This window comes from Blastomyces dermatitidis, assembly GCF_000003525.1.
Source record: "Blastomyces dermatitidis ER-3 genomic scaffold supercont1.3, whole genome shotgun sequence".
NCBI classification, from domain to species: Eukaryota; Fungi; Ascomycota; class Eurotiomycetes; order Onygenales; family Ajellomycetaceae; genus Blastomyces; species Blastomyces dermatitidis.
In genome coordinates, this window is record NW_025544776.1 from 2,682,286 (window position 1) to 2,703,303 (window position 21,018).

The window sequence follows — 21,018 nt, forward strand, 5'->3', positions numbered from 1 at the left end:
CTAACTACCCTGTAACATCGTTCAAAAATGGTTCCAAGACGAGCGAAAAGCAATCTTTAAGAGCACTACAGAAGAAAACATGCCAGACCAACCCGAGTGCACAAACCTTCCCGGGCCGGGAACAAATAGACTTAACCCCCTGGCTGTCAAAGAAATCTATGACGGCTCTTTTATCCGTTGACAATGACATACATACAATGTTGGAAAGGCTTGAAAGCCACCCCCCCACCTCACTCCAATTTCCGCGCGGCTGAGGCGGTAAACTTTCCCCGAGAACAACCTACCTAGGTATGTAAGCTAAGATACATAACTACAAAACCTGCCTCTGGACCATCCAATTATCATCTTTGGAAGCAGGATGCCTCCAAGGACCGTCGTTAGATGGAAATATGAAGGTCGATGCGACTGCGCAGCCGATATTGCTCGCTGAACTCATTTGGTTCGCCCCGAACAGTATACATGCATACGGAGTACACCTTCCGCCAACATAAATAACATATCGGGAACCAGACAGTATGATACGCGGCTTGATAATAAATCGGGGGTGTTTTTCCACAAGCCAGCTTGCTAATTTCATTCTACCGCAAATTATAATTATGTTTTACATAGCACGTTTTGCATACTGTGCGTAGATTCCCCGCCCATGGATAGTACATTGTTTAGTTCGTACTATTCTCCCCCGAAGTTTTGCAGTGGTAGGGTAGACCACTCCACTCCGTTGAAGTCGAGGTGGGTGTGGATAAGATGAGGCGTCAGGTTAGAGGAGTGGCTCGAGCATTTTATGCAAACCAGGCAAACAGTGATGCTCTTATTTGCGGCTATTTCTGCAGCTCAAGTTGGAAAAGCTTTTCTGCTAGAAATTCCCGCGCAAGCGGCGGGTTGAATTGGACGACACAGCCATGGTGGTATCAGTAAACGGGCGTTCCCAGCGGGACTTTACCCGGCGGTTTGATAATACTGATATTGGCTGGCATTCTGTGGAGAAGTAGCTCATTACATGGGAGGGCCTGTTTCGTGTGGGTAAAAAACTCAGGCACATGAACAAACTCGGATAAAAGAAGTGCTTCATCCGTGCGTGACTCAGCGGATGCTTGCTGAAAGAGGAGAACGGATCACCATTGAGGAAGATACTTCAGTCTGGCCGGATGTTTACACTCTGATGCCTTGCCCTGGACCACCGTGCGGATTAGGGCCAGGGCTCATTTTGCTCCAAAGCTAATCCCACTGATGGGGCCGGCCCGTTACTGACACCAATCCGGAAGCCAGAATTTTGATTGCCAAATAAATACCCCATGGGTTGAACGGCTCTGCTTCTCCGCTACGCCTTTCACAAGGGCGTCCTCCTGGACTTTCACTCGTAGCTCATCCAGCAACTTCCTTGATGCTTTGCGGGTCATCCAGAAGAAGCCGGATGGCATGTAAGGCAGGAACAGTGACAGGACAGCAGAGATGCTTGCTGTAAAAGTTAGAGGATCCGCCATTTTAGTTTGTGATGATTGAAGGATCGAAAGCATTCCAAATTGGTATGTAAAAGCTACTCAGCCTGATGCAGAGCAGTGGAAGATTGGTGATTGAAATGAAGATTTTGCAGGGCCATGGGCGCATGAGGCAGGGAAGAAACGCCAATCAATTGCAGACTCATAGGACGTCAAGTTTTAACCCCGCTCAATGGGAACATTTTCAAAATTGACTCTACTTCTATGTTGAGCCCTAACAGCAGAATTAGAAAGAATAGCAGTGTTGCCATGACTTCTGTAATATCCTTCGCTCGATGCAAACGCCGGGCTTCCAGTTGGGATCAACAATAGACCAGCGGCTGCCAATTATTTCCTTCCTCCAGGTAAGCAAGTGCTGTGACTGCGGCCCAGGCTTGCCAATGCTGACCGATGGTTGCCCCGTTCCTAGGGCAGCCCAAAACCCCACCAAGCCCCTTATCCACCGTCCCATTTCGCCGCGACCCAGGGTTTATCGATCGCGGGACAGTGCTCGATCAGATGCAGGAGAAGTGCTCCCGACCAGCATCAATAATAGCACTGGTTGGTTTGAGTAGTGTTGAGTGGGTTGTTATCTCTCTGACAGCTTGTCCACTGCTAACAGGTCAAAAGAAAGTCACAACTCTTCATTCAATACTGTTACCGGGTCAGAGATCAATCACCTCCTGAGACATGGGTCTTCTGGATCCATACCAGCAACACAGCCTGTTTCAAGCAGAGCTATCGGGAAATCGCCGATCGCGCCAAAATCCGGAATCGAAAGAGCCCCAAGATAAACATCTTCGAACCCTTTTATGACTGGTTACAGGATGAGGAAAAAAGGAAACAGATCATTGTATTTGATAATTTGAATGATGGCAGTTTCCTCCATGAAGCTCCACACACAGGTCAAGATCAGCTGGAAAGCCAGATCAGCAGAAAGCCTCTCATGGAATATCTCCCTCCGACTCCACACAGTTTCTATTATCATGACAACGAGGGACCAAGGCATGCTGGGAAGAACACAGAAGACCAGAATATTATCAATGTCGAGCCGAGGGATGATTCGCAAGCGCTGAAACTCTTGAGGACGAAACTGGGACCTGTAGTAGATAGCGGAGACATTAGAGAGCTTGTGATAGAACTTGATCTTATACCACTTGCTATTGTATAAGCAGCCGCCTATATCAATCAAAGGGCGCCACGTTTTTCGGTGAAGCGGCACCTTGAAAAGTTTCAAGAGGATGATGACATAAAGTTGAGTCTTCTTGATCATGAATAAGGACGCCTCTGTTGAGACTGGGAGGCGAAAAATTCAATCATCAGTACTTGGTTAATATCATTTGATTATATATGACAAACATGGCTTAGTGCCGCGGAGCTCTTATCACTAATGAGCTTCTTTGACTGACAAGAAAATAGTTGAATACCTGCCCCGGGATCAAAGCAAGAGTGGAAATAGCAATGAGAACCTGGAGGGAAGCCTGGAGGATGACAACCAATTCAAGAATATGGCCGGTTCAAGGGGAAGTACAAGCCATGATGATGTGAAGAATACGTTGAGGATGATATCATTGCATTAAGGAACCACTTGTTCATCTCTGTCAATGCGGCTGGAGCGAGCTTTGAGATGCATAGGCTAGTGCAGCTCACCATGCAGAAATGGCTCAAGGTTGTCATGACAGCTCAAACAGTGGAAGCAGCAGTTCATTAGGAATCTCTCTAGGGAATTTCCCCCAGAAGGACATGAGAACTGGGAAAAGTGTCAATAGCTTTTCCCACATGCACAGGTAGCAATATGACAACAGCCAGACGCAGAAGATTCAAAACGAGAGTGGGCACTTTTGCTGGGCCATGCAGAATAGTTTGCCGTTTCGCAAGGCAACTTGATAGAGGCAGTGGAAATGGGAGTTCAGGCGATGGAGACATTGAAAGCACTCAGCCCAGAAAACAAGAAGACACTCAACTTTATGGATATTGTTGGTGTGGTGTTTCACTGTCGTCAAGGGAGGGTCAATGAGGCTGACGCGATGCATCGACAGACACTGACAATCGGTAAGAAAGTGCTGGGGGTCAATCATCCTTAAAACACTGGCAAGCATCAACAGTCTGGGCTTGGTGCTTTATAGTCAAGGGAAATATGATGTGGCTGAGGCCATGCATCGACAGGCACTGACAATCAGAGAGAGGGTGCTGGGAGTTGATCATCCCAACACACTGGAAGGTATGCAGAATCTCTCACGCACTTTGAGGAAGCAGGGCCAACATGTAGAGGTCCCTATAGCTTCTTCAAAAGTGTGTTCAGCTTCGACGCCAAAAACTCGGTCCCAGCCACCCGAAAATTTTAGCTGCAACAGCCAGCCTTAACAGATTCCTGGCTAAGATTCCTCCTCATTCTCTAAATCACTCTTTAGGAAGTCCAAATGATCAGCTAGGGGCTCTTCTCCTCCTTATCACTATTCTAAGCACGGAGGGTCGGCTTGGGTTCAATATATCAGTGTTGGTCAAGGGGCTGGATGAAAAGGTGGGAAGGCATGGCATGGCCTAAGGAGGTGGAAAAGGATTAAGGAGGAGCATGGATCATTCTGCTGAAAAAGCGAGTGTGTTGAATGGAATGGTTCAGCCTCTTAAGTATATGCTAGTGGTGATTGAGCTCGTTTACCCCAGTGCCCTACAGAGTGCCTTTTTTTTTTTTTTTTTTTTTTTTTTTTTTTTTTTTGAGAGAGAGAGAGAGAGAGGAGGGGTTATGCGTTTTGTGCATTACGCGTCACGAGGCGCGGTAAAATATGTACTCACTCAGGGAGGAGTTGTAAGTAGCCTGAAGGTCTGACGGCTTTGCGTCTGTCTGTCTACCATCTGGAAGCTGCAAGTATATGTAATTAATGTACTCCGTAGTTAAGGAAGATGTTCGCCTCTGCGACATTAACGTAAGGAATGACTGGTGGCTTCAAAATTGAAAAGGAAAACGAACGAATCGGTAGAGAGATAGAGATAGTTAGTAGAAGAAGCAAGAAGTCTAGCAACTTTTTGTACGCTTATGGTGGCCCATCGTTGGGTACCAGCGTACACACCATGATTGGCAGCATCTGTTTTTATGACCCAGGCATCGCAAAACCGAACGGTGGCTGTAATTACTCACATCTTCTCTCCCCTGCCTTGTGGACGGGGCAAAGCGCGGCAGAAACTACCAATTTCGCTCGGACAGGGGTTTTGAGAGACAGATATCGGCGCCAACCCCAATTATTTATGCAAAACATCCTTCCTGACCCCTGACCCTTGCTAGGCGGCTTTATTTTTGCGCAACTCATCGAACCATCGTTCTCCCCCTGGCTTCATCATTCAGAGAGAAAGGCCTGCGATGCCCTGTTTCATGGAGTGCCCCCTGCTGTGCAAAATGCCCAACCTCGATTGTTCACACATTTTGCAGTTTCTCTTTGCGAGTGAACCCTCGTGTTTCACGGGAAGAGAGAAGCAAAAAAAGGACGAGCCGGACTATTAACCCCCCCCCCCCCCCAAGCCCAGTTAGCACTCGCATATCGCTGCCAACTTTTTTCGAAAAGCCCAGGCACTGTCGGCAGGGCCCAGGAAAAACAAATTCAGCACGCGCTGTTACCATGGTCAGTGCTTGCTTGGACTGTGCCCAGCCCGTCTTACAGCTACCAGAAACCGGGACAACAAGACGGCGCTGGACAGGGGGCCATCGCGTGTGCGCTTGTAAAGAATGGCGGGCCAAACAAGCTTTGTTGTAACAGTGGTCTTTCACTCATACGTGAAGGAAGTGGATGTTGCAAGAGCCAGAAAGTAAAAAATTGGTAAACATGGCCCGGGGTTGTTTAAGCTTGGAGAGGATATTGGCTTCCGACAAATAATAATAGTGATTAACAAGATTATTAGCCCGTGGTGACCATGATTATAACCACAGAAAAAATATATTCTTTACATAACTAGTTAACTAGTTATGATGTAACTACTGTATAGTTATGTAAGCGGCGAATAATCCAGCCGAGAGCTGAGGCCTTAAGCAGGGCGGCTCTTACTAGTGTACGGTAAGAGCAGTACGAAGAGGGTCTGTGGGTTGCTCAACCGCAACGCCGCTCCAATCTGTTCCCGAGGTATGTGCTCCGTACTGTACGCTGCGTACAGAGTACATGTAACGTATGTAATGTACATGTACATTACCTTGGGAAAGGCTTGCTTTGCCCCATCTCACAAGGGCTCAGTAAAACTAGTGAAGGGTCAAAGCCACGACTTGCAGCAGGAACCGGCCCTTTTCAGCAAGCTACTCCGTAGTCAGTTCGACCTCGCCTAGTACCGGGCCTAGGGCCTGGGCAATATGGAATTCCCCCCTCCTATCATCCTATGAGTCCAAGTAGCTCCCATCGCCAATCCAATCCAGCAAGACAAAAAAATAGTGCAGTCCAGAAACTTGATACAGATACAACGGTTTTACATACATTACATTACCCCTTATTACATACCCACCCTTACCGCTCCATACCGTCCCATTGTTTACGTGACCGATACGCGTACAGAATACTGACCAACCAGACATCGCCCGACCCGCCAGATCCTCAAGTCGTCGTCGTCGTCGTCCATCAAACCTCAATCAACCTTCAATCAATCAAAGTCTTTGCTCTCCATCAAACCTCCCTCCCCCTCCCATTTCCTCTGCCTCCCCGGAAGCTCAGCAATTAAATAGCATTCCCTTTTGCTATCAAACAGGATATATTTCTCAATCCTTCTTCGTCTTCTAATCTCTCCTTCCTATCGGCTTTTATTGATCGACGTTCCTTTGGCTTCACTACAACCCACCCGCCATCTTGGTTATTTTGCCTCCCTCGCTCGTCGCCCGCGAGTCTGTGTCCCATCAACGACCATTCCTGCAACACTTACCCACCCATTGTCTACTTACATTGTCTCTTTTTAACAACTTCTCTATTAGCCGACTTTGACCTTCCCGGGCTGAGGAATTTCATTTCCGTGCCCCCACTTTCCGCCTTCCTCCACAAGTCCACCTCTGCCCAGCAAACCGTCAACCTGCTTCGTTCTCGCTGCCTTTTATTAAATGTGCAAGTGAATCCCCCTTCAGGTCTTCGATTGCAGGGCTAGATAGCTGGCCTACTACCCCCTCGCAACGAAAAAAGAACATCAAAAACAAAAAACAAAAAAAAAAAAAAAACCTCCGATCGCGTTACGGATGAGCAACCAAATTATAAGGGATGAGGATTTAACACTCGTCTGCTGGTTCGCTCAACAGGAACGGTGATTTTTATCATGCCTCTCTTTCCGTGGTCGTTCCTGTAACAGTGACTCGGATCGCCTGCACATCTCCTGAACGACGACGATAGCGAGGATACGAGGTGCTTTTCAATCAAGATAAAGAAACATCGAAAAGGCACGGTAGACAAACAAAAGCTAGAAGCAGTTTGTAAGATGGACCGTTTAGGGAAATCGCCTGTCAGCTCATCGAATAACTCGGACGGCCGAGGTCGACGAGGGTCACATCAATCCCTCGATAGCTCTACGCTCTTAGAACGTGAAGAAGTTTCAGATACCTCCGGTAGGACGTCGAGGTCGCGGAGATTCTCCCTCACAGGTGGCGCCAACTCAAGACAGATGCCTGGTGGGATAAGCCGCCAGAGGGGCACTCAGCCTGATGGCCGGCTAGAGGAACGTCGTGGTTTAGCCCACAGGCTTCATGTGTTCCCTTTTCGCCCACACTCTTCGAACGCATCCCGGAGCTCGTCAACCAACACTTCATCAAGCTCGTTACTCTCCTTAGCAGACCATGCTGGTCTGGAACCTGCGACGGACTATTCGAGCCCTTACGTTGGAACATCTCCAGCACCACAGTTGACGACTCCAAAAGTCCCTGAATCATCCAATCCTCCCCTAAGCCCTCTATCGGAACATCCCACTCCGTCGCATCGCGCTGGGCACTCAGTCAATGACCTACCGGTCTATCCGGACCAATCTTACGCTGTTCTTCAGTCACAAGTTCACCCAACTCGCCCTCAACCGCATCTCCGCTCACGCAGCTCCTACCCATCGCCCTACCCCTTATCTGCCTCGAGTCCATCATGGGCTACTCGAGATTCTGGCTCTCACGTACTAGGCTCGCGCACCACTGGGAACACTCCGATATCGAGCCCTGGCCTTTTCTCCTCTCGTTCCTCTCATCCATCTCCACCGAAAATCGCAGAAGGCCGTGCTTCGTTTTCTTACCTACATCCCACCCATCTTCAAGAGCCAAAAGAGTGAGTCCTACCTTGGAAATTTTGTAATGTTCTTCTACTGTGACAAATCTTTTTGTTATTTGATCCCTCGGTACTGGAGTGAGCTTATCTCTGATGTATGGATTTGCAGAACACACACAGTTGAGGTTGATCGCGACATGCTCACCGGCAACAAGCTAATTAACGAGTACGAAATCCTCGATGAACTGGGACGAGGCGAGCACGGGAAGGTAAAACTTGGCCGCCATATGAGGACTGGAAAGAAAGTAGCAATTAAAATCGTCCAAAGGTATTCGAAACGTCGTCGGTTAGGTAAACTGGGCAATCCTGAAGATAAAGTCAAGAAGGAGGTTGCCATTCTCAAGAAAGCCAGACATGAGAATGTTGTCAGTCTGCTTGAGGTGATTGACGACCCAAACCAGCAGAAGGTTTATATTGTGTTAGAGTATGTGGAGAATGGCGAGATCGTCTGGCGCAAAAAGGGCCTTCGGGATATTGTGGCCACGGATAAATTCAGGCTCGATCACGAAAAGCAAGGAATTACGGACTCCCCCTTTCTCATGGAGGAGATTCAGAGGCAATACCAGTTAAGGCGACAGAAAGAAATTTCCCGTAAGAAGCGAAAGTCAATTGCGCCACAGTTCTCGGGTGTTCCTGCGTGGAGTTTGGAACACGGTGGAGTATCGGACGACGAAATGGGTCCTGAGATCCCGCCTCACATTCATGACGGCTCCAGCACGCCCGAACTAACCAGCAAATCTTTCGCCTCTGCGAATGAGCTGGATAGTAGGTTACGTGATACGGTTCTGGCGGCCGTAGAAGGAAGCATGTATGGTGCATATGCGGCTGAGACTCAACTTGAACGACGTCAGAGTACAGTCTCAAGCCTTTTTACCTCTCATTCTTCAGAGCCGGAACTTCTGTCCGACGACGATGAGATGTATGTCCCATGCTTGACACTATCCCAGGCCCGATGTGCATTTAGAGATTCTGTGCTCGGACTGGAGTATCTTCACTACCAAGGTATCATACATCGAGACATTAAACCAGCAAATCTACTAGTCACAGGAGATCGCCGGGTGAAAATATCCGACTTTGGTGTATCCTACCTAGGACGACCTATCCGGGATGGTGATGAGGAGCGAGTTGCGGAGACAGATGCCACCGAACTCGATGACGCCCGGGAACTCTCCAAAACTGTTGGAACGCCAGCTTTTTATGCACCGGAACTCTGCTATACAGGGTCGGAATTTGAGGACCAAATTGGCAACGTTCCGAAAATCACGGGCGCAATCGATGTTTGGTCGCTAGGTGTTACGCTATACGGAATGATTTTCGGAAGGCTACCATTCCTTTGCGAAGATGAGTATAAATTGTTCCACAATATCGTGAAGAATGAAGTGTTCATTCCTCGTAAACGTCTAAAGGCAGTGGAGGTGGACACCCCATCCAGCTGGTCATCAAACCCTCAGCATGTGATGAACAGCAACAAGCGAACAGATGATGAACTTGTCTATGAAGATATCGATGATGAGTTATGTGATCTTTTGAGGCGCTTACTCACGAAGGATCCTTCCAAGCGGATAACTTTGAAGGAGATTAAGCATCACCCTTGGGTGCTTCGTGATATCCCTGACAAGCAGCGATGGCTCGAAACGACGGATCCGAGTTACCAGAGCAAGGGCAAGAGGATCGAGGTCTCGAAAGAAGAAGTCACACAGGCTGTCACGAAAATGCCTTTTATTGAACGAGTTCGGTCAAATGTGGCTAAATGGGGCGGCTCGATTTTTGGACGATCGAAAGATGGGCGGAGACGAGCGCCTACTATAGCTACTCCTAACAGGATGATATCTTCTCCATCCTCGAATAGTGTTGCTTCTTCCAAGGACAATGACATTGAGGGCAGCAGCAAAGCTCCGATCAAATTTGATTCCGAACCGTGGTCTCCTCTCCGAGCTTTAAGAGATCATGGACTCCCACTTTCAGATAACTCGCTTGCGAGCCCTATTTCGTCCGAGGACCGTGGCTTCTATAGAAGGGGGAGCAATGCCAGTTTAATCTCGTTTCCGAAGGACCACCTCCCAAGCGCAGGACGCCGCCCCAACCTTTCTGACACATCATCATCGACGTTTTCGAGTTCTGAGTCCACCAAGACGATCCGCCCATTGACTACGGATGTGGCTCTGGTACGGCCTCGAACAACAACACCTTCCGAAACACTACCAACGTCTAGCATTGGCGGTATGTTAGGGGGAGCCGGACATCGTCTAGGATGGGGTTGGCAGAACCCTGATTGGCGAAGTGAGAGATCTCCGTCTACAGGTGCTCGATCAGTAGATGGTGACGCCCATTCCGGTCCAGTTGTTGCAGTTAGTACAGCGTCTGCCACAGGCGTTGTCCAATCTCCCGACTTAACCCGAGGTCCATCATCAGCCTCTCTTTCATCATCATCATCGGCGGGCCATGACGAACCCACTGGAGCAAGTACCTTATCACGCCGCCAATCCCTCTTTCATCGACAGGCCCCTGATGCTCCAGCTGAGTCGTTCCACGTAACACGTGAGACACTCCTACGGCAACGAATGCAGCATCAAGATCGAAAGCATCACGCTCAAGCAGGCTCCCCGTTGTGCAAGGATTCGACTGAACGCGGCGGCTCGTTATCTGCTCGGGGCATGCTTTCTTCTATTGATACTGAATCGCATCGAACAGGCCGAGAACAAAGCCTGTCATTCAAGTATCCGGTAGGAGAGCCAATCACCTCACCTCCGTCAGCGCTCACTATATCCTCATCGTCGGCCGACGAGCTCACAAGCGGGATGTCGCATTCCGCCTCGCACCCCAGTATTCCATCAGTAATCTCGGGTGCCTCGTCTCTATCTGCCGATGGGTTTTACACCTACAAGGCAGAGAGGGAGAAGGAGCTAGATGGCTCGGGGCAGGTACCACCGCTTCTTAGCACTGGAGACACAGTCACAGCTCGAAAAATGCAGGCTGACAGACCGCATGACGATGAGTGCAGGTATGACTGCGATGACGAGGATGATGATGAGGATGATGATGAGGAAGATGAAGGCATCGTTTTTGGGAAACGGAGTTCATGTCCGGTCGATAAGTCGAAGAGGATGACATGAATAGACTGCATGGGAAGTAGAGGTGGTGGTTATATTTCATTTTCTATTCCTCCCCTTGGATAAGCATGTTTATATATATCTTTTGACGTTTCTGGTTTGGTATGGTTTTTATTTTTAATTTTCTTTATTTCTTTTTCTCTATCTGCATGTTTGGGCAAAGGGTTGGGAAGCATGCATATACCTAGGCGTTAACTATTATTTTTCCTCCTGTTTGTCCCTCGTCCTATATTCATGAACTCTGGTTGGGTTTTAGGGAGCCCTTACCATCATGAACTGGACAGATACGCTCGACATTCCGCATGCATACCCCATATACTCCGTACACACAACACACATACGCATTGAATGTTCATAATTTCCAAATGTATCGTCTTCATTAATGCCCGCGCTACCTACCACCCTACCTGCCTTATCTTTATCACGTCTTAAATGCAAATGCAACTGAGCCTCTCCTCTATCCTCGCCTCTCCCTCGCCACGGCCCACCTTCCCTTCCTTTTTATATAAAAGATAAAAGGAGGGCCACACTACGCTACAAATTACTAGAAAATGGAGGAGAGACCGAAAGAAAGCCCAGTCCCAAGCCTGTCACATCATCCCGTTGCAATACTACTTTCCTCTCTCCATCCCCCTCCCCCCCGTCTGTGGATTTATGTTAAGCCTTTTTCTTCCTTTCCCCTTCCACTTGAGTCTCCCAATTTTAGTTACCCCATCTACATACGCATAGTTTCTTCAAGCAGGCGCAGGAAAGGAAATTGGTTGGGTTCTTCTTCTGAGGATAGATTGATTAGGTCATTAACAAGTTGGTCCTTTGAATTGCTTCTTTGAATCTCCTAGCTTTTTCCTTTTTTCTCTCTATGAATTATATGTTAGTTTTAATTTATAGACTGCGCTTTACATGCTTACGCGGTGGGATTTTCGGAATCATTTACCTGTTTTCATACTGACCCTCTGTTGGGTTTGTGCATAGCCTTCTTTCATATAGCTAGCTGTTCGTTGTGTTCTACAGCAGCAATCAAGGGAATTTTTGTATTCATGCAAGTCCCACCCTCTACTTGATTCAAATTTGGATCACTCAGTTTGTTTTGTCTATATCATAATAGGTACATTATCAAATATTAAAAGTCATAAAAGTAAATGTCTACAATCTCCCCAATCACTGTGGAAAACGTTAATTTTTCACCCCCTCTTCCCCAGAAATGTCAACGCCGCTCCAACCAACGCATCAATCCCCACCCGCATAGTGGGCTGGATAACCGGCGCATAAAACGGCGAATGATTCACAGGAACATCCTTCGCAATCGTCCCATTCCTCTCCGCCTCATCCCACACCTGCGGATCCACGCCGCCAAAAAACCAAAAACAACTCGGCTTCCCTACCGCCGCACCCAGACACCCAAAGTCCTCCGACGCATTGCTTCGCGGCCAATCCGGGCAGAAGCGAAACAGGCCCCCACCCTCCCCGGACCCGCCATCACCAAACAGCCGCTCAAAGGTAACCCCCAACCTCTCCGTAACCGCCCCATCGTTCACCGTAACAGGGAAACTCAACGTGCGCCTGATCTCCGGCTCCCTCTCCGCCCCGCTCGCCATGCTCTCCGCACGCACAATCCGCTCCACGGACGCCAGCACCCTCGCACGCGTCTCCTCATCCGCCGTGCGCACATTCACCTCCATCTCCGCCGTGGCGGGGATGATATTCGGCGCGCTGCCCGCATGCAGGCTGCCGACGGACACGACGCCGAGCCCCTCGACGCTGCCCGAGGTCACCTCGCGGCTGGCGATGGTCTGCAGCCGCACCACGGCGCTGCTGGCCATGACGATCGGGTCGATGGTGAACTGAGGCATGGAGGCGTGGCCGCCGCGCCCGTGGAAGGTGACCTTGAGACAGTCCGAGGCGGCCATCTGCGCGCCCGGCTTCATGCCCATGGTGCCCGCGCGGGCCGCGAGGACGTGCTGGCCCAGGAAGACGTCGGGGATGGGGATTTTGTGTGGCGAGTTGGGCGAGAAGAGGCCATCGGATATCATGCCGGTGGCACCGTCGCCGCTCTCCTCGGCGGGCTGGAAGAGGATCACGAGCGTGCCGTGCCAGCGGGCGCGGAGGGGCGTGGATGTGAGGGCCTCTGTTGCGGCGAGGAGGCAGGCCATGTGCATGTCGTGGCCGCAGGCGTGCATGGTGGGTTTTAATTTGTTGTCGTCATTGGCGTCCTGGGTTGTTTGTTTGCTGGCGTAGTGGAGGTTGGTCTGCTCGTGGACTGGGAGCCCATCGAGTTCGGCGCGGAGGAGGACTGTTGGGCCTGCTGGCCCATTCTGGCCATCATTGCTGTTGCTGTTGCTGTTATTTCTGAGGACGGCGACGACGCCGGTGCCGCCGATTCCTGTGTGGATTTGGAGGTCTGGGATGCTCAGCTGTTGGAGCTTGTTCGCGACATATTTAGCAGTGTTGAATTCTTGGTGGGAGAGTTCTGGGTGGGCGTGCAGGTGTTTGTACAGCTCTTCATACGGGGCGAAAGCCGGACGGTGCCGCTCTACTGCCTGGGATATTTCCTCCACAGAAAAGGAGGTCATGGTAGCTTTAAGCGATTTCAACGTCATAGGCGCTGACTGGCACGGTGTAAAGGGAAAAGGACAGTGGTTAACTAATTGGTGGCTAGATTGATTGATTTATTTCAATTTAATATAATATATATAATTTGTTGTTTTGCTTCCCACGAACCACCATTGTCCTCTTATTAGCCGGTAGCTATTCTTAATATGTAGGAAACAGTGGTCTGCTTCCTCGGTTGAGTTACTTTCATTTCTGAGTTTGTCTAAGCTCAATTGCATGCGGGGTAGAAGTCTACTAGAAGAATGGGGGGGGGTTTACCCAGATACGCCCCTCCAGGATCACCCGCTTATTATCCCTCGGGGCCATTTTCGGCGTTGATGTGCTAGTTATCCGATCAGATAACCTAATCTATGGTAACATTTTATGTATATATAATATATATATATATACCTAGCCGCTGTTAGCCTTGGAAGCCATGGAGGGGGTGTGATGAGAGAATTACCGCATTTGGCAAAATCGATTAGGGCTAAGCTCTTTTTGATTAACGTAAGTCATCAAGATGCTGACCACAAGCTCGAACGGAAATAGTGAACGGCAGGCAGACAGACATATATATTGAGATTGGTAAATAAGGAGGGCTGAGGGAAAAAAGTAACTGGATATATCTATCTACTTTTGAAGCTATGTGCGTCTCCAGAGTGCGTCTCCAGAGTAATCGGCTTGCGGGTTTACAGCGTAGGTAACTAGGCAATATGTTCGAACACTGTTTGGCCATACTAATATTATGACCACCAATTGATATTCCCATTACTTAACGGCAGTGCAACACGACGCGATCACATATTAGATGTACGAGGAGGCATGTAGGGATATTAATAAATTGTAAATATATAACCAAAAATGGGAATAAGAAGGAAATGCAGTAAAACAACAATTTAATCTAAAAGAAGCAAGAAAAAGGGGAACAAGGAAGAGATCCCTCTGCGCCAACAGGGTGAAACAGGGAGATTTCGAAACAATATTAAATAATGTCGATAACTACTTTAGTTAACACAGAGCAAGTAGACACTGGGCGCCAAGCTTCAAGCGAGGAGTGGAGTGGGACGGGGGATTCGGAGCGGGACTAGAAACCGGGAACCGGGAACCTGGAGAGGAATATGCTGGTTGATGATTCATGATTGGCGGTTGCTGGTTGCTGCCAAGTCTCAGATGGGCGCATAGCATAACCTTCCTTACCTTACCTACCTACGCAGTTACATAGTTACGGTTGAACACCCCCGGCACTATTTATAGATTTTAGCTTTGGTGAAACTAACATGTTAGCATGCCTGGGCGCATATCTACACGGCAATGAATGAATTGAATAAAAATGGACTTAACCCGTGTGTTTCTCATTATCAGCATGCTCAGCCCTCTACTTTCGGATTAATGAGGGTCTGCCACTTAATATTTGTACAGAATTCTTGGAGAAGAAATGCCTTGTGAGAAGCCAAGCCCCTCGTACTGTACTGTCGTACAAAAGATATCATCATCTACAATCTCATACATCTACACTAAATATTTCTTCAATTTCTTCAAGTATTATAAAACTATTATTTAGATTCTTTGTCTCTCTAGCTAGCTTCATTTTGTGCTATCTATGGTAGAAATTTTAATGATATATATTTATTGAGATACTATAATTTGAAGATGAGTTGATATTAAGGTCTCTTACACGAGAGTTTTGCACTAATATTTAGAGGTAATAATTCACCTGCCTTTCTGCCTCCCGATATCTGCCGGATCTCTATGAGAATAGAGATTGACAGCTGCCGCTTCCGGCCTGCCTTCTCATATCCGCGAGATCGAGATTCCTAGCTAGCTAGCTAGCTGCCGACCTGCCTGCTAGCCCCTATATTCCCGGCGCCCCCCCCCCCCCCCCCTCCTCTCAATCATATGAAGATTTTTATATTAATATATACTTGGACGTTTATTAATATTTCAAAAACATCACAATGTTTATTTTTAACGATCTTTTTTGAGCTGACACTTTGCACTCTTTCAGTTGAGATATGAAAATAAAAAATCATTCTACCAAAAGATCATTACCGTTATGTCGCTCTTCTGATAGCACTGAAATAATTGAATTGATATACGCAGTAGTTACTATAAGAGATTCAAAGAAATGTTGTTCTAGCAAATTGAAAGAATTGATCTCATGATTTCCTATTTGAGATTAGTGCGTCCATATAGTTAACTAACTAGAGGTTAGCGGGACTTGGCAAGGTCAATCTCAAGCAAAGTGGCTAATAACTTACTCCCGTATGTGTCGGAGGATAGATAGGAACTTACACCAACAGAACAAGAAAACCTACATATTCTACTATGTTGATAAGGTTGCCCGACACAGAGAGGGCGCACTTTGAAACAAGCCATCATCACAAATTTTATGAAGGGGTATTCAAAAAAGCTCTGTTTAGGCAGTGCGCAGTGACTTCTATTGTGATACAGAGTTGTCATCAATTCAGACGCAATTTTTAGGAACACCCGAGCCGAAACAGGGACGGGTGTGCAGAAAGCAAAGAGATCCCGCTAGGCCCTACGCTACGGGTGAATGAACCATATCTTCCTGGGGGAGGACAGGCGGGACAAGGAATAATGGGGAGAGTTGCTCAGCCACAAGGCTGAGTCGGGCACTGGGATGGATGGATCAAAATACAATAATACTATGCGCATGCCGAAACACCGTCTTCCTTTTATTTTTATTTTTCTTCTTCCCCTGGTTCATGTAGGGATATAAAGGGGGAATGGAGCTGCATGTCGTCTATGATTCTCTACAGGTACTGTGCAAATAATAAGGATTTGGGGGGATGATGAATTGGCGGAGTATGCCTTGGAGGGGGAGGTGGGGGGGGGGGGCGTTTTATATCCCAATTTCCCCCTAGCTGCAATTGATTGTCTACTATGGAGTAAGTTAATGTGCCACAGTGTGCATGTACATGTATGTACATGTAGCTACCGAACCGAGAAGATATCTGTGACTAGCAGCCGAACATTGATGGATGATTCCGATTTCCATGCAGAATGTATGTACTCCGTACCAATAGACGTTTATTATTAAACCTGCAACTAGGCCGAAGCCAAAGGGCTGAAGACCAGAAATACGATTAAAGGGCGATCTGGCTCCCGTGGCGGCAGATTGCGCCTGGAGAGTTAACTAGTACAAGAAGAATAGTTCAGAGCGCGATGCATGCAAGTATGTAACTTGCATGTACTGTACTGTACGGAGTAGTTACACATGTAGGATGTAGGTAGGGGATTAAATCATGATATTGTTGGTATGTCTACCAGCTGGTTCTTCTTATCCATTATTTGCTGGTTGTGGGAAAAGGGAGAAAGGATGGTGGATGGATAAAACATTTGTTGTATTCCTTATGTATCTTTCAGTAGGGAGTAATGTAACTCTGGCTGGTGTTCCCGCGCAAGTGATACCGCGGAGTACTTTGGCGGTACAGAGTAGTTACCTGGGGCGTTGCAAGGCCTGGCTGGGATAGCGCCGACTTTCCTTTCTTGGCCGGTTCGACTTCATTCATCTCTTCTTCTTCTTCTTCTTCTTCTTCTTCTTCTTCTTCTACTTAACTATCCCCAACTGCTCTCCGTCCGTCCCCCGTCCTTAGTCCCTTTCTCATCGCCCCAACCCCATCGCTACGTGTTTCGCCTTCGTTTCCATGCCGCCCAAGTAACTTTTCTGTGTCTCTACTCCAGACGCATCTCATTTTCACCTGCTTGCCCTGCCTGTGCGGTCCGCCCGCCAAAGGAGCCCGCACCAACTTCCTCTCCTACACTTCCCCCCTCCCTCCCCTTCCCGACTCTACCATTCAGTCCTTCGCTCGTTTCTCTACGCGCATTGTCGAAATACCGCCCTTATTCTGCCTATTGCTGTATGATGTATTCCTAGGAATTGGTACGTCTTGTAGCTCTTCTGGGACCGCTGATGATTAGATCCTAATGTTTGAAACAGATGCTCGCGCCACGCATCAGATCCCCCGCAGAATATTAAATAAGCCACCGTTTTTCTTCGCGCCCACATCGGGTCCTGCGAATGGTATCCATTTCATCACGACCGCCACCTACGCCGTCGTTCCCCATTAGCATTTGCAGGTGTTCTAGTTCGACTCTCCGCGTTGCCTGTCAGCGAATAAATCTCCCCGCCTCATAACTGGCGAATTTGCTTCCCTGGGAAGATCGTTCGCTCCGCCGCTTTTTCCAACTCTCCGATCTATTCTAGGATACATTCACAGGCAAACTTAACCTTTTTATCCACCACTCCTATATCCACGCGCGCATCTACGCATACATACACACACACACACAATGGAGTTCCCGCAGGAGAACAGGGGGAGGTCTCTCTCAACGGAAAATAAGAATCGCTCGTTAAATCCATCGCCCTCCCACCAGCCTCCATACTACGACAACCAGCCTCCTCCAGCTGGACTCGATCATGCTGGTTCTGTATTCCCCCATTCCCGTGTTCTCACCTCTTCCACTGAGCAATTTCCTATAATCACCCCGTACCTGGCCTCATCTGCGCATGACACCCATTTTCTCCATTCTTCTGGAGCCCCGTCGTCCGAACCACAACCTTTCGGTCAACCTCAACCGTACTCCCAATCCTTCGAGGCCGGCTTCCTCAGCCAGCTTGAGCGCTCGTCTAATATCAAAGCTGCTGAAGGGGAGGAGAACTTCTCCAATCTTTTAAACTCAAATCAGCAATTTGAAGATTTTCCTATTTTCACCAATACCAACCCTACGTCAGATTTTGACTCGTCTTTCATGCTTGACCCACAGCTTAATCAACACCACCACCAGCAGCAGCCGCAGCCGCAGCAACAATTGAACCAGTCCGTCAACCCGGCAGACTTGAGCAGGATGTCATCACCACACAACCCTACTCCACCGCATTTGGTACCGCCTGACGCCCACCGGTCCCCTGGACGGCCATCATCCCCCGCGTCCAGTCCCGGTGCCTATTATACCCCCGGCCATTCTCGCCCTGCGTCATTAGACCCCGCAAGTGCGGCCTTTCTAACGAGCCAACCCCAGTCCGATTGGCATGGAATGTTAGGAAGTCCCGCTTTCCAGACCCATCGAAGAGCGCCGTCAGAACATTCGGACGTTTCTTCTGCTGCCCATTCACCCTATCTGAGTCACCATGATGCCTTTGATGGGGACACGAACAATCATTCCCCCTTACTATCCGCCCAAAATGACCCCGGACTGTATGAGAACGCCTTGGGGATGGAAACATTCACAATATCAGATCAACGTCATGGACTTAGCCCAGGCCATAGCCCCTACATTTCTCCACGCTTACTTCCTCAGCAGCAGCAGAGTCCCGAACCTGGTCAAGATGGCTCATTCCTCTTGACCCAGCACGTGAATAATCAACTCGGACCTACTAGTCCTCCTGACTTGTACACTTCCAGGTCGGAGGCTTCACCCGCGCCGGCTTTTCAAAGTCATAATAGCCCTGCTGGAGATATGGGTCAGGCCGCCCAAATGACTCCCCCTTCTATCAATGTCGAATTTGCGCCTCCCTCGCGAACCACGAGCTTTGGACCGGCCAAACCCGAGTCGGATATGGACACTTTAAGCCCCCCCGTTGGCCGTAAGTATTCCATCCTTCGTATATATCCTCAGGAGCACCCCTTCAAGGAATTATTTACTGAATGATACGGAATAATAGGTTCCCGTGGCAGGAGTAAATCTGATCCATTTGCACATGCCATGACTCGTCCGCTGCCATCGTCGACCACACCCCTTGCAGGGGGTGCGCGCGCCTCATCGCGTTCTCTTTCACCGTTTTGCGGCAGCACAGGCAATTTGAGCACTCCGGCTTCCCGTGATACATCTCCAGCAGCAGCTAAGAATCGCCGGCAGTCGACCTCCTCGATTGACAATCGTAATTATATACTAGATCTTGCAGACCCCCAACGCCCAGGTGCCAGCAGTACCGATTCCAAGCGCGTACAGAAACATCCAGCAACATTCCAATGTAGTCTATGTCCGAAACGATTCACGAGAGCTTATAATTTACGCTCACATCTCCGCACTCATACTGATGAAAGACCCTTCGTGTGTACTGTTTGTGGTAAAGCCTTCGCCCGCCAACATGACCGGAAGCGGCACGAATCACTTCACTCGGGGGAAAAGAAGTTCGTCTGCCGTGGTGATTTAGCCCGTGGGGGCCACTGGGGCTGTGGTCGGAGGTTCGCAAGAGCTGATGCGCTCGGCCGCCATTTCCGATCCGAGGCAGGTAGAGTCTGTATCAAACCTTTACTGGATGAAGAGGCTCTCGAGCGCGAGCGGAACTACGTAGATCAGCAACAGATGCACGGCCACTTACAGCCGGTGACCCAGCAAATGAATATCCCCTTAATGGACGGGCAGCCGACCGGCTTCACACTGCCCGCCGCACTCCTGGCACAGTATCCTGCGCTGCAAACTCTCCAGTGGGACCAGCTGGCGTCACAGCAAGATGATACGAGTGATATAGGCGGCGGCGGCGGAGGAGGAGGCGGTAGAAGCAGCTATGATGCCAGTTCTGGTGGGGAATATGGGTTCGGCGACGATGATGATTCGGGGATAAATAGTGGGTATGTAAGTGGTTCGGGTCAGAATTACTCTCCTGGGCCGCCGTCGCAGGATCAGATGATGGGCGTTCCGCGTGGAGGTGGCAGTTGGGGGTAGCGCGGGTCAACTAGGAATGGAAGGTTGGTCATGATGGGCGCGAGATAGCGTTATTGGTTATTTATTGTGATATTTCCCTCCTGCTCCTCCTCCTCCTCCTCCCTCCCGCTTTCTTTATTCTACCTTTCTCCTAGTTTTGGTTCGGGACAAATACCCTTTACGGCCGCTTTATATATCGATGACTTTTTATTTATTTTTTACTTTTTATTTATTTTACTTTTTCTCTTCCCCCTGTTAGCTTCCTCTATTTGCTTCCGTTCTCACATTTTCTTCTTCTCCTATCGATCTTAGTATTTGTCCTTTTGTTTTTTGCTCCCTTGGCTACGTAAACGTACGGCATAGAGGAAGATGAAACTTTTTTGAGTTTGGACATCATGTGTTGTTTTACAGATCGTAAGTAATAATATATCAACTTCGGGGGGTTCTCTGGTGAACGGGAAGGATTGTTTTATATATCCAAATCTTTTTGTTGTTTGTCTGCTTTATTTTATTTTCGATTCTTTTTCTTTTTTCTTTTTTCTTTTCCTTTCTTCTCTTTTCCCCTGTTTTCTTTCCTTTTGCCCTCTGGTACAGAGCCCCCCCCCCCCCCCCCCCCCCCTCCCCCCTGGGGTTGGGAAGGGAAAAAAAAAAAACCGCCCGGTTGGTGCCGCCCGCGTGGGGAGGGTCTCGCGAGGGTCTTTTGAGAATGGGTCGGGGCCGTGGTTTTTTTATTTCTTGGGGTGTGCTTGGGGGGTGTTGGGGAAGGGGAGATGAGAATGAGTGCACCAGTGGGGAGCTTTTTGTCTCGCCCCCTTGGAGGTTTTGGAGGGGGTGTATGTGTTGCTTCCACCCCGCCGAGTATATTGTGTGCGGGGAAGACAATAAAACGCTAAAATCATAATAATATACAAAGTGGAGAGG

General features: G+C 48.7%; 4 protein-coding genes across 5 annotated transcripts; 3 read left to right on the forward strand and 1 right to left on the reverse strand.

Moving 5' to 3' along the window:
• The first annotated feature begins 1,817 nt into the window (after positions 1-1,817).
• On the forward strand, positions 1,818-4,156 carry BDCG_02975 (kinesin light chain). Its single transcript, XM_045418564.1, has 6 exons — positions 1,818-2,056; positions 2,106-2,640; positions 2,888-3,002; positions 3,263-3,455; positions 3,602-3,696; positions 3,887-4,156. Exons 1-6 carry the CDS (start codon positions 1,887-1,889, stop codon positions 4,018-4,020), a joined length of 1,242 nt encoding a protein of 413 aa, XP_045275100.1. The 5' UTR covers positions 1,818-1,886; the 3' UTR covers positions 4,021-4,156.
• Positions 4,157-5,756: 1,600 nt separating this feature from the next.
• BDCG_02976 lies at positions 5,757-13,482 on the forward strand. 2 transcript variants are annotated; one of them, XM_045418565.1, is made up of 3 exons: positions 5,757-7,729; positions 7,839-11,974; positions 12,039-13,482. In XM_045418565.1, exons 1-2 carry the CDS (start codon positions 6,906-6,908, stop codon positions 10,840-10,842), a joined length of 3,828 nt encoding a protein of 1,275 aa, XP_045275101.1. In that variant the 5' UTR covers positions 5,757-6,905; the 3' UTR covers positions 10,843-11,974; positions 12,039-13,482. The 2 variants fall into 2 exon arrangements, with proteins under 2 accessions (XP_045275101.1, XP_045280250.1); XM_045418566.1 differs by lacking the exon at positions 12,039-13,482 and having other exon boundaries at positions 7,839-12,030.
• Positions 11,790-13,793, reverse strand: BDCG_02977 (amidohydrolase). Its single transcript, XM_045418567.1, has one exon. The coding sequence runs from the start codon at positions 13,434-13,436 to the stop codon at positions 12,021-12,023; it is 1,416 nt and encodes a 471-aa protein (XP_045275102.1). The 5' UTR covers positions 13,437-13,793; the 3' UTR covers positions 11,790-12,020.
• Positions 13,794-16,982: 3,189 nt separating this feature from the next.
• On the forward strand, positions 16,983-20,704 carry BDCG_02978 (C2H2 type zinc finger domain-containing protein). The gene is made up of 3 exons (XM_045418568.1): positions 16,983-17,332; positions 17,390-19,036; positions 19,115-20,704. Exons 2-3 carry the CDS (start codon positions 17,743-17,745, stop codon positions 20,116-20,118), a joined length of 2,298 nt encoding a protein of 765 aa, XP_045275103.1. The 5' UTR covers positions 16,983-17,332; positions 17,390-17,742; the 3' UTR covers positions 20,119-20,704.
• The last annotated feature ends 314 nt before the right edge of the window (positions 20,705-21,018 follow it).